This window comes from Myodes glareolus, chromosome 4 (assembly GCF_982192425.1).
Source record: "Myodes glareolus chromosome 4, mMyoGla1.1, whole genome shotgun sequence".
Lineage (NCBI taxonomy): Eukaryota > Metazoa > Chordata > Mammalia > Rodentia > Cricetidae > Myodes > Myodes glareolus.
In genome coordinates this window covers 93,927,590-93,941,704 of record NC_142029.1, presented here as the reverse complement: position 1 = coordinate 93,941,704, position 14,115 = coordinate 93,927,590, and the positions used below count along the sequence as shown (strand labels likewise).

The 14,115-nt window shown below is 37.7% G+C and overlaps 1 protein-coding gene across 4 annotated transcripts in view; it reads left to right on the top strand.

Moving 5' to 3' along the window:
* Arhgap32 (Rho GTPase activating protein 32) overlaps positions 1–14,115 on the top strand; it is a 248,548-nt gene that overhangs the window by 94,552 nt on the left and 139,881 nt on the right. For 2 of the 4 annotated variants that reach the window (XM_048458698.3, XM_048458697.3), the window contains exons 1-2: positions 1,880–2,096; positions 10,034–10,142. In XM_048458698.3, coding sequence (XP_048314655.3) covers positions 1,981–2,096; positions 10,034–10,142 — 225 coding nt within the window. In that variant the 5' untranslated portion in view covers positions 1,880–1,980. Of the gene's footprint in view, positions 1–1,879; positions 2,097–10,033; positions 10,143–14,115 lie in introns of those variants that run through there. The other 2 variants (XM_085689766.2, XM_087905737.1) reach the window with 1 other exon arrangement.

Genomic DNA, 14,115 nt, shown 5'->3' with positions numbered 1-14,115 from the left:
ATTTGATATGATGTCCAACTCTGTCACTCACTGCCTTATTTTCTGAGAAGTAATCTTCTCACTGAAACTGGAGTTTAAAGTTTGGGCTAGACTGAAAGGGTTTACCTTTTCTGCTCCCATTGCTCCCATTGTCACAGACACATGCAGCCATACTCAGCTTTAGAATTTTTTTTAAAAATTAAAAAAATATTTTTATGTGTATGGGTGTTTTGCCTGCATGTCTGTTGGTATGCTGTGTCTGTAACTTGGTGCCTGAAGAGGGCTTGATGGTTGTGATCATCCATGTGAGTGCTGGGAATTGAACCTGGGTCCTCTGTAAGAGCAATCAGTACTCTGAACTGCTCAGTCATCTCTTCAGCCCCCATGGTTGGACTTATATGTGGATTCTAGGGAATTTAATCTTATGCCTTTATATTTGTGTAGATGACATTTTATCTACTGAGCCATTACCAGCGGGATATAAACATTTTTATATAAGAAGATTGATTTGTGTTTTATGATTTTTATGGCTTTATAAAAATTTAGTGAGAACTCTATAAAATTGTACTCAGGACACTTCTACTGTAAGATGGTTGGTTGAAAGGAGTTTCCCATGATGTTCAGGAATTTAATTTTTAGATTTAAATATCTGTTTTGGGGGACACTTATGTTAATGTACAGAACAAAGAAGAAATGTAATTTGCACCCTCAAAGTCTTTGTTAGCTGATAAGAAATTTGTTAGAGTGGTGATACCCATGGCCATATTCTCATTTTGAAGTGATTATAGAGATCTGAATTTGCTAAGATTTGTCTTAGCAATATTTTGTCTTGAATATTTTGCAAGATGTTTTTATGTAAAGTGTTAGGGAATTTTTCCAAATCCCTGTCAGAAACAATTCATTTTTCATACCTGTTTTCAGTCTTGCCAACAAATTATAGTTTCTAGCAGGAGACTAAACCTTCATCAGTTGTCAAAGCTGCAGCATTAAATCAATGAGTATTCTATAAGTTCCAGGGAGGAAAAGGTACTCTATTAGCCAAGTCACCCAGAAGTTAATTTTCCGAGCTTTCAAATGAGAAAACTCTTGGATGTTGGTTTTGTCCTTTTCTTTTTCTAAAGTCTGTTTGGACCTAGCATAAAAGTCAGGGCTCCATGTTTGTTGTTGCTCAGCAGGAGACAAGTACCCACCGCTATAGGATACATCTGTGGTTGCTAACAGCATGGCTGTTTTCAAAGAAGCGATTGTGTTGTTTGCAATGTTACTGATCCATTTCTTGGACTTACTTCCTAGTAAACCATTTTACTGCCAGCACCAACCTTTCCAGTGTAAATGTGTGAATATGCCGTAATGTTTTTATTTCATATAATAATTGTCAGTGTCTTTCAATTTTTTACACTTTTTTTCTTAGATGAACCCTGAACAGGCTTATTTTTCTCTGATCACTCGGGTCACTTGAGCAAAGGAAGGAAAGATACGTAACATTAGAAGGCAGGAAGCTGGGAAGGTCCCTAGACATTGCATATCTTCTCTATTAATTGTGATCCTCAATAACTGCGGGGTGTGTAACTGTGTCTTGCATGGAGCCTAGTACAGGACACTGATGTAGTAGTTAGCCTTTCGAGTTTTCTGTTTGTCATTTTAAAGCCTGAGTTGCAAACACAGGCCTGCTTTTTGAAAATACCTATTACCTGGAAACGAGATAAGAAAAATAGTTATTAAAAGTGGATAATTAGTGAAAGATCACCCTGATTTCGACTCTGGTTTTTATTATGTAGGTCATAGAGCCTAAGGCAGTGGGAGGGTCTAAGGTATGACAGGTGCCCAGTCATATGCAGTGAGTGTGCTGCCTGGGATTTCCTGTCTGTACTCCCAGCTGCAATGAAACCAGCATCATCACTTACCAGCTAGAGCTGACACATTCTTGAGTGAGCATCAGTAGTGCTAACCAACCTGAACACTGGTGCTCCGTATCCCATGCCTTGAGGATCTCAGTTCGAGATGGAGACAGAAAGTGAGAGTGGCTCTTTGGGGGACGACAGTGTGTTTTGGCTGGATTCTGAAGTTGTAACCGAGCTGACTGATGATGAAGACGAAGAAGGGAAAGAAAATTTCAGGTAATTAAGGAGTTCTCCTCTTCTCAATCTTTTGTCTGTTCTCTCCCCCCTTCGGTCAATTCTGTTTCTCTCTGGATAGATTTGGAATGGAAGAGGGCAACTTTTCAATTGGCTGTAGCATTCTTCATTCCACAACTTGCCCTGAGCTTGTAAAATATATTTTCAACTACTTGTTCCAACACCAGGAAGAGAAGGTGTTAGACAGGTTTTATAGTAGCATTTCAGGAATTTCAAGTAGAGACTCATAATGAACTGCTACCTCTTTCTGTGTCTGATTTGTATCTTAATAGATTTGATCTGAATTTGCATCTAATAGATATTTCACCTTTTTTCTTGGTAATGTGTTCTGAAGTGTGGGGTGTGTGTGTGTGTGTGTGTGTGTGTGTGTGTGTGTGTGTACAGTTGCCTGCATTTATGAATATATTGGAAACATCTTAACTAAATTCACGTCAGCTATTTTGTGGCTTTGATTCTCATTTTTACCCACTTACCCATACCCATGTCTTTCTGGGCTTTGAAATTTCTGATAGAAACTTAATACTTGAGGTTTTGTAGGATGCTTCCTGGTTGAGAGTTCTGTGGCCTCTGTTAAACCAAGAGGTTTTGCTACTGGAGGAAACTGACAGTACTTAATTTCATTGCATTGCTACAGAATTTAGGAAGTCTTTTTTGTTTCATACATGGTTAAGGACTTAACACATTTATAGACATTAAAAAAATCTCTTGATGAAATTTGAAGTTTGAGTTACATACACCCACTACCATAATGAACATGGGCAGTTAGATATCTTTGTAATTTTACCTAATAGTCCTTAGGCAGGTGACTATCAGTTCATCAGATACTCTTTATGTTTAATACTCAAAACAAGTATCCCCCCCCCTCTCTTCGTGTGCATGTGTGTTTCCCTCTCAAGTTAAAGGATTTTATTTTTTAAATCTAGCATTTATTTTTAGATCTTAGTTAAGGAATGGAGCAATTGAATGTTAGAAGCTCTTGATAGATCACATTAAATTTATTACTCATGGTTAAAATAAATGAGAAGTATATTTTAAAATGTTGAGACTATGAAAATGAGCTTTTATTTCATATCACTTTTTCATTTCATTTTTTGCACCATAATTTTATTTAGCCTTGCAGATTTGCATAAGCCTCATCTCTCTCAAGGGTGTTGATGTTCCACATATCCACTGGTTTTTATTGTGGTCTGTGTATCTCCTACCAGTATACTTTTTTTTAAAATTTATTTTTATTTATTTATTTATTTTTTCTTTTTTTAGTAAAACCAACCTTATTAAAATTGTGATAGTTACTTTGTGGATTTGCCAAAGGAAGGTGCAACTTGGGCCTGGCGCTGTTGATACTTTATAATATGTTAAGTACTGTAATTCTAGATTTATTTGTTAAGCAGTGGAAATTCTCCTTAGATTTTCTTTTGACATTTAAAAGTAAGTCTGTAAGGCTGAACCCTTGTCTTGGGGAGTACTAACAACATAGTCATTCTGAGAAACTGAGCTACTTGTAGGTATTGTTTTAGGAAACCATAAAGCCATAGGGAGTTTGTTGTTGTTTACAATTGTATATCCTTTCTGAATATCGCCATCACTCTTCCAAACCAGATATGCCTTTGGGATTTTATTTACAAATCCCAGAAAGAGATGTGGGTTAGGTCCCATTTCACAGTGTTTCTCACCCTATTCATCAGTAAAGCATGAGGAAACAAGGCAGTACAGGCTTTCACAACATCCACAGCATGTTCCTGCTGAAACGCCAAACAGAAAAATGCATGTGGGTGTGGAAGGTGAAGGGTTGGATGAGATGTGCTGCAGCTCTGACTCCAGAGAAACAAGTAATACAGTCTACCAGAGGGGAGATGTTTTTAAAGTTAATTTTATAATTAAGTGTACACCAAAGTTTTGACTTTTTTCTTTAAAACCTGTGCTAATTCACCTAATTCCAAACCATTGCCTTGGTTGCACTCTAAAAAGAGTGCATAAAAATATAGACATAAAAATGTCTGTTTGTCTCTCTGTCTCTTTCTGTCTCCTAAATGAGATGAGGTCAAAAGATTGTATATTATTCTTCTCTCATGAATAGCATCTAAGTTATGTTTTAAATATACTCTGAAAAGAATGATACCATGTCACTAGAGGAGTCCTGGGTGAGAGAGCTAATGTTATCAGGTATCTGGAATGTGGGTTCCTGGTGACTCTAGCCACTGTCTACTTTAGGGAAGGTGCTGTACTCAGAGAGAAGAGCAAATACATGTCTGTTACCTTCAACAATAGCCTTTATCTTTGGACTTGGTAGCAGGAAACAGAACTTTTTCTGGCAGCACTGTAGGAGTTGTTCACTCTCCGTTGTGAGGTCCAGGGCCATGGATGCTGATCTCTGCTCCTCTGACTTCTCGTTTGTACTATGGAGTTAATGTTGTGTGCTTTATCTACCTTGTCCCCCTGAGCAGTGCTTGTTAGACTATTTAGAAAGTCTTTGAGCCCTTAGGATAGAATAGCCTTTAATGATCATTAAAAGGAGCTTTCTGTAAGGGGGAAGGGAACTATAACCCAGAAAAGGAAGATCGTAAATGTTGAATATTGTCAGGAAAGAAAGAGAAATTTTATTTAGGAGTAGTTACTTAAAGTATATTAGGCTAAATATCTGTTCACTGTATAGCAAATCTATAAAATAGTCATTTTTTTTTAAAAAAATTCCAGATGGGGTTTTATGTCTTAGATCTACTTAGCCAACATTATCATGTTGCAAAGACATGTAAAGATTTGAGTCCAAGTGTAATGAATGAAAGAGTTTCATTGTAGAAAAGGTTCGTGATTTATCTGGTCTATTCTGCTACTCTCTACTTAAGCAATAACTTCTCAGAGGTACCACAGTTTTGAAATTCCTTTGAGGTGTAGTGATGTGTAGATATGCAGCCAACACTAGGGTGGAGCCATGAACCCACTATTTCGAGTCCCTCAAGCACCTCTACTTTTGTCTGCCTTCTAGACCATTGTTTTTAAGTGAGAAGAGAAACTTCTTACTCCACTTAGCAAAACAGTGTGGTGTACATACCTTACTGAGTGGGCCAGGGAGAGTGTATTGATCTTAAACATTATGGAACTTATATCTCATGTGCTTGACTGGCTTATCCCATCTGCCATGCTTGGAGCGATGCTGCAATGATGCTGCAGTGTTCAGTAGGACTGGGTAGTGAGGCTTCATTTCTTCTATGGGTTTACTTTTATAGTAGAGTGATTTATTTATGACTAGAAGACTTTACAATTCCCCATTTTTATCATTCTTGACTTTTTTGTCTTCTGAAGTTTCTTTCTGAATTTTGAGATTACCAACCAGTTTTTATGAACTGGGAAGGATGGAGGGAAAATACTAAAACCTAACCATCCAAATAATTACAGCTCTACACTCATGTCCATTGTATAAAATAGAACTTTTTATAGGCATCTCATTTTAATATCTCACACAAAATGTCAACATGTGTATATTTTGCCAGAAAGAATTATGTTGCTTTGAAGTTCAGTTTGGTCCTCAAAATATTTATTTAATATTAAATACAATTTTTAGTGAGCATATTGTTAGCAATGTTAGAATAATAATCATGAGAGTCTGGTGTAAGCATCCCTAATCTCAGAAAATTGTATGTAATGTTGGAGCTCAGCCATTATTCTGTTGTTATGATTTGTGAAATAAATTTGTCCTAACCTCAAGACATGCTAGTGCAAGACTTTCCTGGTATTTCAGTAATTCAGCCCTTTGGGTTGGTGCCCAAGGTGAACCTTTCATAAGAAAGGCATATGCTTGTCTGCATAAGGTTTTTGATGTTCAAAAAGGCCTTAGAGCATAAAAACAGTGTAAATAGTTTAAAAATTCTTGATTTATTAATTTGTTTATGTTAAAAAAATATGGGTTAGCATATGGGCCAGTGTTAGAATGCTTGTCTAGTATGCCTGGGTTTATTCCCAGCACGCATGCGCGCACACACCCACATACAGAGAGAGTGGGAGAGAGATGGGGGGCACTTAAGATTCCCACTAACCATTACATTCTTTGTGAACTCAAAGTTTCTCAGTTAATTACACTTTCATGCTTATTAAATTAAAACTTGGACATACTGAAACTTTTACTCATAAATGTACCATAGTTAACCTTAAAAAAATAGAACTTTTTTTTTTTGAGCACTCTTTTTGTCACAGAGCTTAAGGGTACCTCTGTGAGTTTGAGGGCTGGTCTACATAGTAAGGTCCAGGCTAGCCATGGCTACATAGACTGTGCTTCAAAAGGAAACAAACTTAACAAGAACAGATGACCCTTCCTGGACACTTTGGAAGTTCTGCTGCTCGTTTGCTTTCTTTGACAATCATTCATTTTCTTTTCTATGTTCTCATTCAGTTATAATTATTTTAAATCAAATAATATCTTCTACCTAAGTTTTTTTTTTCCTGTCTTGGCTCTCTTTTCTTCTCTTTTCCCTACTTGGTAAGGAAAGCTTTGTAGGATACTTTTGCCTTCTGTGCTTTCAGTCTCATCCCTGCCTTAGGTGAGACTTTGGTTTACCAACCAGGATGATCCCATTTGCTTTAGTCTGGCCTGATGATGTCAGCCAGGATTTATTTTGTCCAGGATTCTTTTCCCTTTATTGAACTTAGAGAAATTTTGCAGACTGGGGCAAGACATTTGTTTTTTCACATATATGTAGTCTGGAATGCGAAGCACAGTGCCAAAGTTGTTTTTCTGCCACCCCAGTCCCCCAAGGCCCTTGATAGGAAACTTCTCTGAAGGGCTTGGTGCTCAGCATGCTGTCTTCAGACTGGGAAGTAGGGCTTCCAGGAAAACTGTCTGCTATATCTAGAGTAATTGATGTGGCAACACATTCCATTTTTTCTTTTTGTAAAATATCTAATCATAGCATATCAAACTGTCAAATACCAGTAGGTTAGAAGATATAAGTGAAGAAAAAAGTGATAAATTTTAAAAAGATGCCCCAAATCAACCTAATCTGGTTCATTAAGACATGTTTAAAAATGACAACAAAAATAACAGTATAATATAAGACTTTACCAAAGAACATAAAATAAGTCAGGAAACAAACTAAGAATGTACTTTGTTAGACTAAAACTATATAATACCATAAAGATGTTAGTTCAATCTAATTGTGCATTCAATATAATAAATAGGTGAATAAATGTTGAAATAAATTGATTTGGGCTGATTAACTTCATCGTGGAATGATTAGGAAAGAGAAAACCGTAAATGACTTGGGCAAGTGAATATGGAATAACTCCATAGTGGTTGAAATCTGTAGTGCTGAGTTGTAAAGAAAAGTCCTAGGATGAGAAGCTTAGAGATGGTCTAGAGGGCTCCTCCGAGCCAGTGGGGCACATAGTACCGTTCAGTAGTGGGGGATACTGGACTGGGAACTTTTGTTGCTAAAACTGTAATGACTATTAAAATATCAGGCATTTTCAGTTGGAAGTGAATAAGCTGACATCAACTAGCTTTAGAAAATCTGGATGTCATATTCAACAATGTAACTAGCCCCATTAGTGTTAGAAATTTTGTTTTAAAAATTTCTTATGAATTTTGAGTATTTTAAATTTATTTAAGCATGTATTAATCTATAAAAACTATCCAGAACAAAGATCCTGCATATATTAAAACATTGGTTTATTTTTAGTTTATGTCTGTAGGTATTTTGCCTGGATGTCTGAACCAATGTATGCAGTGCCTGTGGAGGTCAGATCCCCTGGAACTGGAGCTATAGATTGTTTTATCTACCACGTGCATGCTGGGAACTGAACCGGGATTGTCTGGAAGGAACAGCATATACTCTAACTGCTGAGCCACCTCTCCAGCACCAGGCTCCTATATGTAGAGGCTTTGCAGTCACAGCTCTTAGTGTCTTCCGAAGGTGGGGTAGTGATATATCATACTCTAGGGTGTCAGGTTGTAGTTTGTCTCAGTTGTAGGTGGACAGAATACACAGAAGCCTCAGAGCTTCACACTTACTACTGAATTACTTCAGCCACAACTGAGATAAGCTGAGGTGATCAGATTTGCTGTTAGGCTATCCCCCAGAGCCATCTTTATCAGTGGAAGTGAAACACATTTTGTCTATATAGACAAAAATTGACTAAACCTCCAAAGTTACTCGTTATCTCTGACAGAGAGCATTTGTCCTATCCCTCATATTCTCTTACGTATAAAATCTCTGAGAATGGCTTCTGGTCCCTGTTAGCTCTAGTAGGGAATGGCTTACTGGTTCAGCTGTAACAGAACCAGGGCCTGATCAAGGACAATACATAAATAATTGGGAAAATTAAAAGAGAGAGAAAACACTGCTGCTGCTTGGAATTTATTCACAGGGCCAAGAAGAGGTATCTGGGCTGGAGTAGTCATGGAGGTGCTAGTCTGGACTCTAATATGGTCTTTCTCTTCAGAAAGGAGTCTACCCGGACCTCTGTTGAACTTCAGAACTGCTATGCATGCGTTTTTACAAGGTAGAAGAAGGAACCTGTAGACGGAGGCTGCTTGTTTGTTTCCTGGCTGCTCAGACCCGAATGCTCACACAGAAACTATATTAATAACAACACTGGCTGGCCAATGACTTGGCATATTTCTAGCTAGTTCTTAAATCTTAAATTAACCCATTTCTATTATTCTGTGTATCACATGAGTCTGTGGCCTACTGTTAAGGAGTTCAGGCATCTTTCTCCTTCTGCAGCTGCGTGACATCTCTCTGATTTCACCTACTCTCTCTCTCTTAATCTCTACTTGAAATTCCCACCTTGCTTAACTCTGCTAAGTCATTGACCAAAACAGCTTTATTCATCAACCAGTAAAAGAAACACATATACTGAAGGACCTCCTGCATCAGGAACTGGTACAAACAGTGTGTGTTAAAGATGTGAAGAGTTTTCTCAGGAGAAGCAGCAGGGTAGTTCAACTGATAACTTTCTTTTTGAGGGAATTTCTCATTTTGTTCTACTGTATACAGACAGGTTCAAGATCAGAAATGAAAAGGGGGACATAACAACAAACATAGAGGAAATTCAGAGAATCATTAGATCTTACTACAAAAGTTTATATGCCACAAAGTTGGAAAATGTATGAGAAATGGATTGGTTTTTAGATAAATACCATATACCAAAGTTAAATCAAGACCAGATGAACAATCTAAATAGACCTGTTAGTCGTGAAGAATTAGAAGTGGTTATCTCAGTTCTGAGACATGGCTTTCTTGGAGTCTCAGTCAAGAGCTTAGAGCACATAGTGTTGCCACATTGTTCCTTGTTTCTGCAGTGTTGCTGGGCTGCTGATGAGTTACTCAGTTCTCAGCTGGTTCTTTCCTTTTTTTTTTTTCTTAACCTTCATTCTGAATGGCTTTGTTGACATCTTTGATCACATAACCATTAATATATTGATTTGAGGGGAATTTCCACAGGGACTTGTATGTTAGTGGTGGCGTATGTGTGTCCGTGAACAGTGTATTACATACAGTCTTGGCCACGCAGGTCCTCGTGCTTGTGCAGTAAGCCATTAACAAGCCTCACCATTCATCATGCATCTTCCCAGACCCCTTACGAAGGTTTACTAATGCTTAGCACAGTTCTGTAGACACAGTTTCAGAGTAAATGATTTCTTTAACAGATCATTTCCAAGGTTCACATTATGTTGAATAGATGTAATCAGGCCTTGTATAATAATTATTATAGTTATTTTCTGAAGTAGGAAGCAGGTGTTTGGTATGTCAGGGTAGATCTCTGGAAGCCAGAGTAGAAATTAAGGCTCACCATCGACCACTCAAGTTTTTTGAGTTAAATTTAAAATCTGAAGGTATTTTTATTGCCTTTTGGATTATGTTCATTGTGACAGTTTTTGTTGAAATGGAAATTCTTACAAAAGTCTCTCATGTTTCTCTCTCTAGGAAGATGAAGCCCTCAATACAGTCTGAAGAGGATGATTTTGTTCCAGAGCTACATAGAAATGTTCACCCTCGAGAGAGGCCTGATTGGGAAGAAACACTTAGTGCAATGGTAAGTCAATGTTATGTGTGTGTGTGTGTGTGTGTAGTATTATGTAAGGAAAGATGATTGCAACATTACTTACAGGAAACAGTACAGTATTTTTTGTTTGTTTGTATGCTTAGTGAGTAGATATTTTCAGGTACTGTTTTAGAACCTGTGAATACAATGTGAAATAACAATTGCTGTCTACAGGTGGCTTTTGTGAGAAGGTGAAATATGAGCAGACACTGAAGAATGTAAAGGAGCAATAGTATGTTTATCTGGGAACACATTAGACAATGGAAGAACAAGTTAAATAAAGGCTATGTCATAGAATTAAAAAGAAAGCTGAAAGAAAAACAAATGGTGTAGCTCAAATTAAATGAGCTGGTGGAAGAATATGAGCAAGTCAGAAGTATTCTGGGGGTGGAGAACAGATCATGTGCTTCCATGTGATCTAATGACAAGGACTTTGGCTTTTGTTGAGTGAGGTTGGAAACCACAGAACTTATGGCTGAGGAGTGACAGGATCTGGCTTGACTTTTAAAGGAAGTCCAGATTGGAAATAAGTATCAAGAAGCAAAAAAAGGAAGTCAAGAGACCAGTGATTCCAGTAAACCAGAAGACCAGTGAGGGAATGCTCCAGTTAGCCAGGAGACCAAGGAGGGGATACTCTAATTAGCCAGGAGACCAGGGAGGAGGTACCTCAGATAGCTAGGAGACTAGTGAGGTAGTGCTCCAGTAAGATAGGAGACCAGGGAGGGGGTGTTTTGGTAAGCCAGGAGACCAGGGATGGGGGGGTGCTCAATTTAACCAGGAGGCCAGTGGGCGAGTGCTCCAGTAAACCAGGAGACAGTGAGAGAGTGCTCCAGTAAACCAGGAGACCAGTGAGAGAGTGCTCCAGTAAACCACTGAGAGTGCTCCAGGAGACCAGTGAGGGGTACAATAGTAATACAAGAGACTTCTGTGTGTGTGTGTGTGTGTGTGTGTGTGTGTGTGTGTGTGTGTGTGTGAGAGAGAGAGAGAGAGAGAGAGAGAGAGAGAGAGAGAGATGGATGAGGGGAGGGAGGCGTGCTACAGTAAGCCAGAAATGGTGATCATCTGACTCAAGATAGTAACAGACGCAGATGCAGTGAGGTTAGAGTTTAGATCTAGGTTTATAGATTGAAAGGAATGATGTTTACTGATGACTGTGACCTAATGATGTCATGGATAACTTCATGTTTTTGAACTGATTACCCTAAGAAATTGAGTTTGCTGAGTTGCTGGGAAACCAATTTTATTTGAGAATTAAGGTACAAAAATCATCAGTGTAATTTTCCAGGAAACATGTTTCAGCCACTCATTTTACTTATTTAAAAAATCTTTAATTGGGGTCTATCCATAAAAATAATGAAAATTTTTATGAACTAAAATAACTATTTTCAATTGTAGTTCACAGTTAATATTCCATGTCATAAAAATGTAGTGTAAACACTCATCTACCAATGCTGGTCTATGAGAATTCAAAAATTTCAGTTTGTAAAAGGTAACTTCATTCAGGTAGGTCTGCAGTTATTGATAACAGGTTACAAACATAATCGTTTTTATGTGCTCTGTGCTTGCCAGGCAGGTGCATGAAACTGTTTCTAGAGTTCCAAGTATATTATCTTAATTCATCAAATTTTGATACTTGTATTTATATAGTTATTAGATTTTCTTATTTATATTTGCCTTTTAACATCTCATTATATTACGTGTTAAGTACTTCTCATTGAAACATTGTTTGAAGCACCTCATTACACAGTTAAATGACATTTATTATATGGAACTCACTTTGCACATGCATTATGGTCTGAACAACACTGCCCTGAGCCTGCAGGTTGAGTTTGAAAATTATTTTCATTACAAACTTTCATGGGAAAGAAAATCTCCCTTCTTAAAATTTGATAGCTTGGGAAGTGTAAACAGTAGCTTATGAGTACATGTGACTCTTGGAATACTAACCATTCAAATGACTTTATAAACTGCTTTGCTTTGTAGTTTTAGGTTAAGTTGCTTTCAAAATACCAATTTTGTAACAAACTAAGTTATCAAAGCATTTTAGTGTTCAATAGTAGAAACTAAAATATGTCCAACCAAATCTTTTTCTGCACATATTTATGCCCAAGTCAGTTATGGTATAGTTATGGTAAATTCTACTTTGGATTGTACTGAATTAATGCTTATTTAAGTTATTTGTGAACATTCTGTCCTGTAGATGTGCAATGCACATCCCTCATAGGGGCCAAGACTTCATCTCCTCCAAACTCTGAATCTGAAACTTATTAGTTACACATATCTATCCATCGAGGGAAGGAACATTATTGCTTAGTTTTTTTAGACCAACTACTGATATTTTCTCAACTCTTCAAACAGCTGTTTTCCCTAAATAGAATTAAGTCAGTTCATATTTTCTGGGCTTGAATTTTTTTGAGTTTGAATTTCTTGGGCTGCTATAGTCAATCATAATTGAGTTGTCTCCACTGGTAATCAGCTTTTCTTGTTCAGCTAACAGATGAACTGTTAGAAAAGCTACTGAAGTTACAATTTTGTAATTTTATGAAGAAATACTAGATGGTGATATGTTTGTTCTACATGGTGTTCTGTTTCTGATTTTTCAGACTTCTCCTCTTGTAAGTTGAAAATAACTTAATAATATTGATTTGTTTTTAGTTCACCATATAATATTTTGCTATCTAACCCATCTGTAACTCCAATTCCAGGGGATCTTACACTCTCTTTGGACCTCAGAAGGTACCAGGCATGCACATCGTGCACAGACACACATAAGGCAAAACACTCATGCTCTCAAAAAGAAAGAAACCTAAAAATGTAAAACAAAAAGAAAAACAAAATACAGGAATGAAATTTGAGCCAGTAGTTTACTAACTGTTCTCTGGAGATACATGTTAGTTTACATACTGACTAAAAATGAATTTTGCACCATTTTCTCTCAGAACTACTCAAGTGAAATACCATTTTGAGAAAAGTTTATTAAAAGAAACTTTCTAATTTTTTCTCTAAAACAGTTCCACTTAATTAGTTTTGAGTTAATGAAAAAATTAGTGGGCTTAACTGTTGGTTTGTATGGTATAATGAGAAAGTTAGCTTTTTATCAACATTTAAAGAGATTCAGAAATTTATGAACTGTTAAATTTAAGGGATTTTATTTAGAGATATTTTAAAAATCAAAGCAATAGTAAGCCCCTGAATTAGTGCTTTGCTTCTGATATGACTCGCTACTCTTCACAGATTGCTAACAAAAATCATTATTTTAAAAAATTCAAGCCAGAGGCTGAAGTGATGGCTCTCTTGGTAAAGTACTTGCCACACAGTCATGGGAATCCAAATTTAGATCCGTGTACCCACATACAAAGCTGGGTACCATCATGTTTGCTTGTAATCACAGTTGCTGAGACCTGTACAGCTGGGTCTTGGGAACCTGACTGGGAGAGAAGACCATAAAGACAGAAACCAGGGACAGAAGTCAGAATTCAGTGAGCGGTGTGCTCAGGTGGAGATGCACCAGTAGCCCGGATACACAGTGTTGTATGGCAACCAGTGAGGGGCTGAGTCACCTGATATTGGTAGGGACTCTGTAGGGGAGCAGTATCATCCTGGAGAGGAAGAAGCTGTAGTGGGAGCTTTTTACACTTATGCTCTCAGCGGATGTTCAGCCTTTCGTGCACATTCATACCCTGGCCAGAGTGAGACCTTTCCATGCCTTCGAGTCTGAGGCATTGGCCCCCTTGACCAGGCCATACCCATGTCAACAATGCACCCTCCCCCAGAACTTCATCTGCTTTCCACATCCAGCACATGGGAGACAGAAAAGGGAGGATCCCTGTGGTTTTATGGGTGGGTGAGCTCTGGGTGCAATGAGATTTTGTCTCAAAGAAGATAAGGTGAAGAGCAGCTGAAGAAGACCCCTGGTGTTATCCTCTGGCCTCTACACATGGTGCAAGTGTACCTGCACACATAT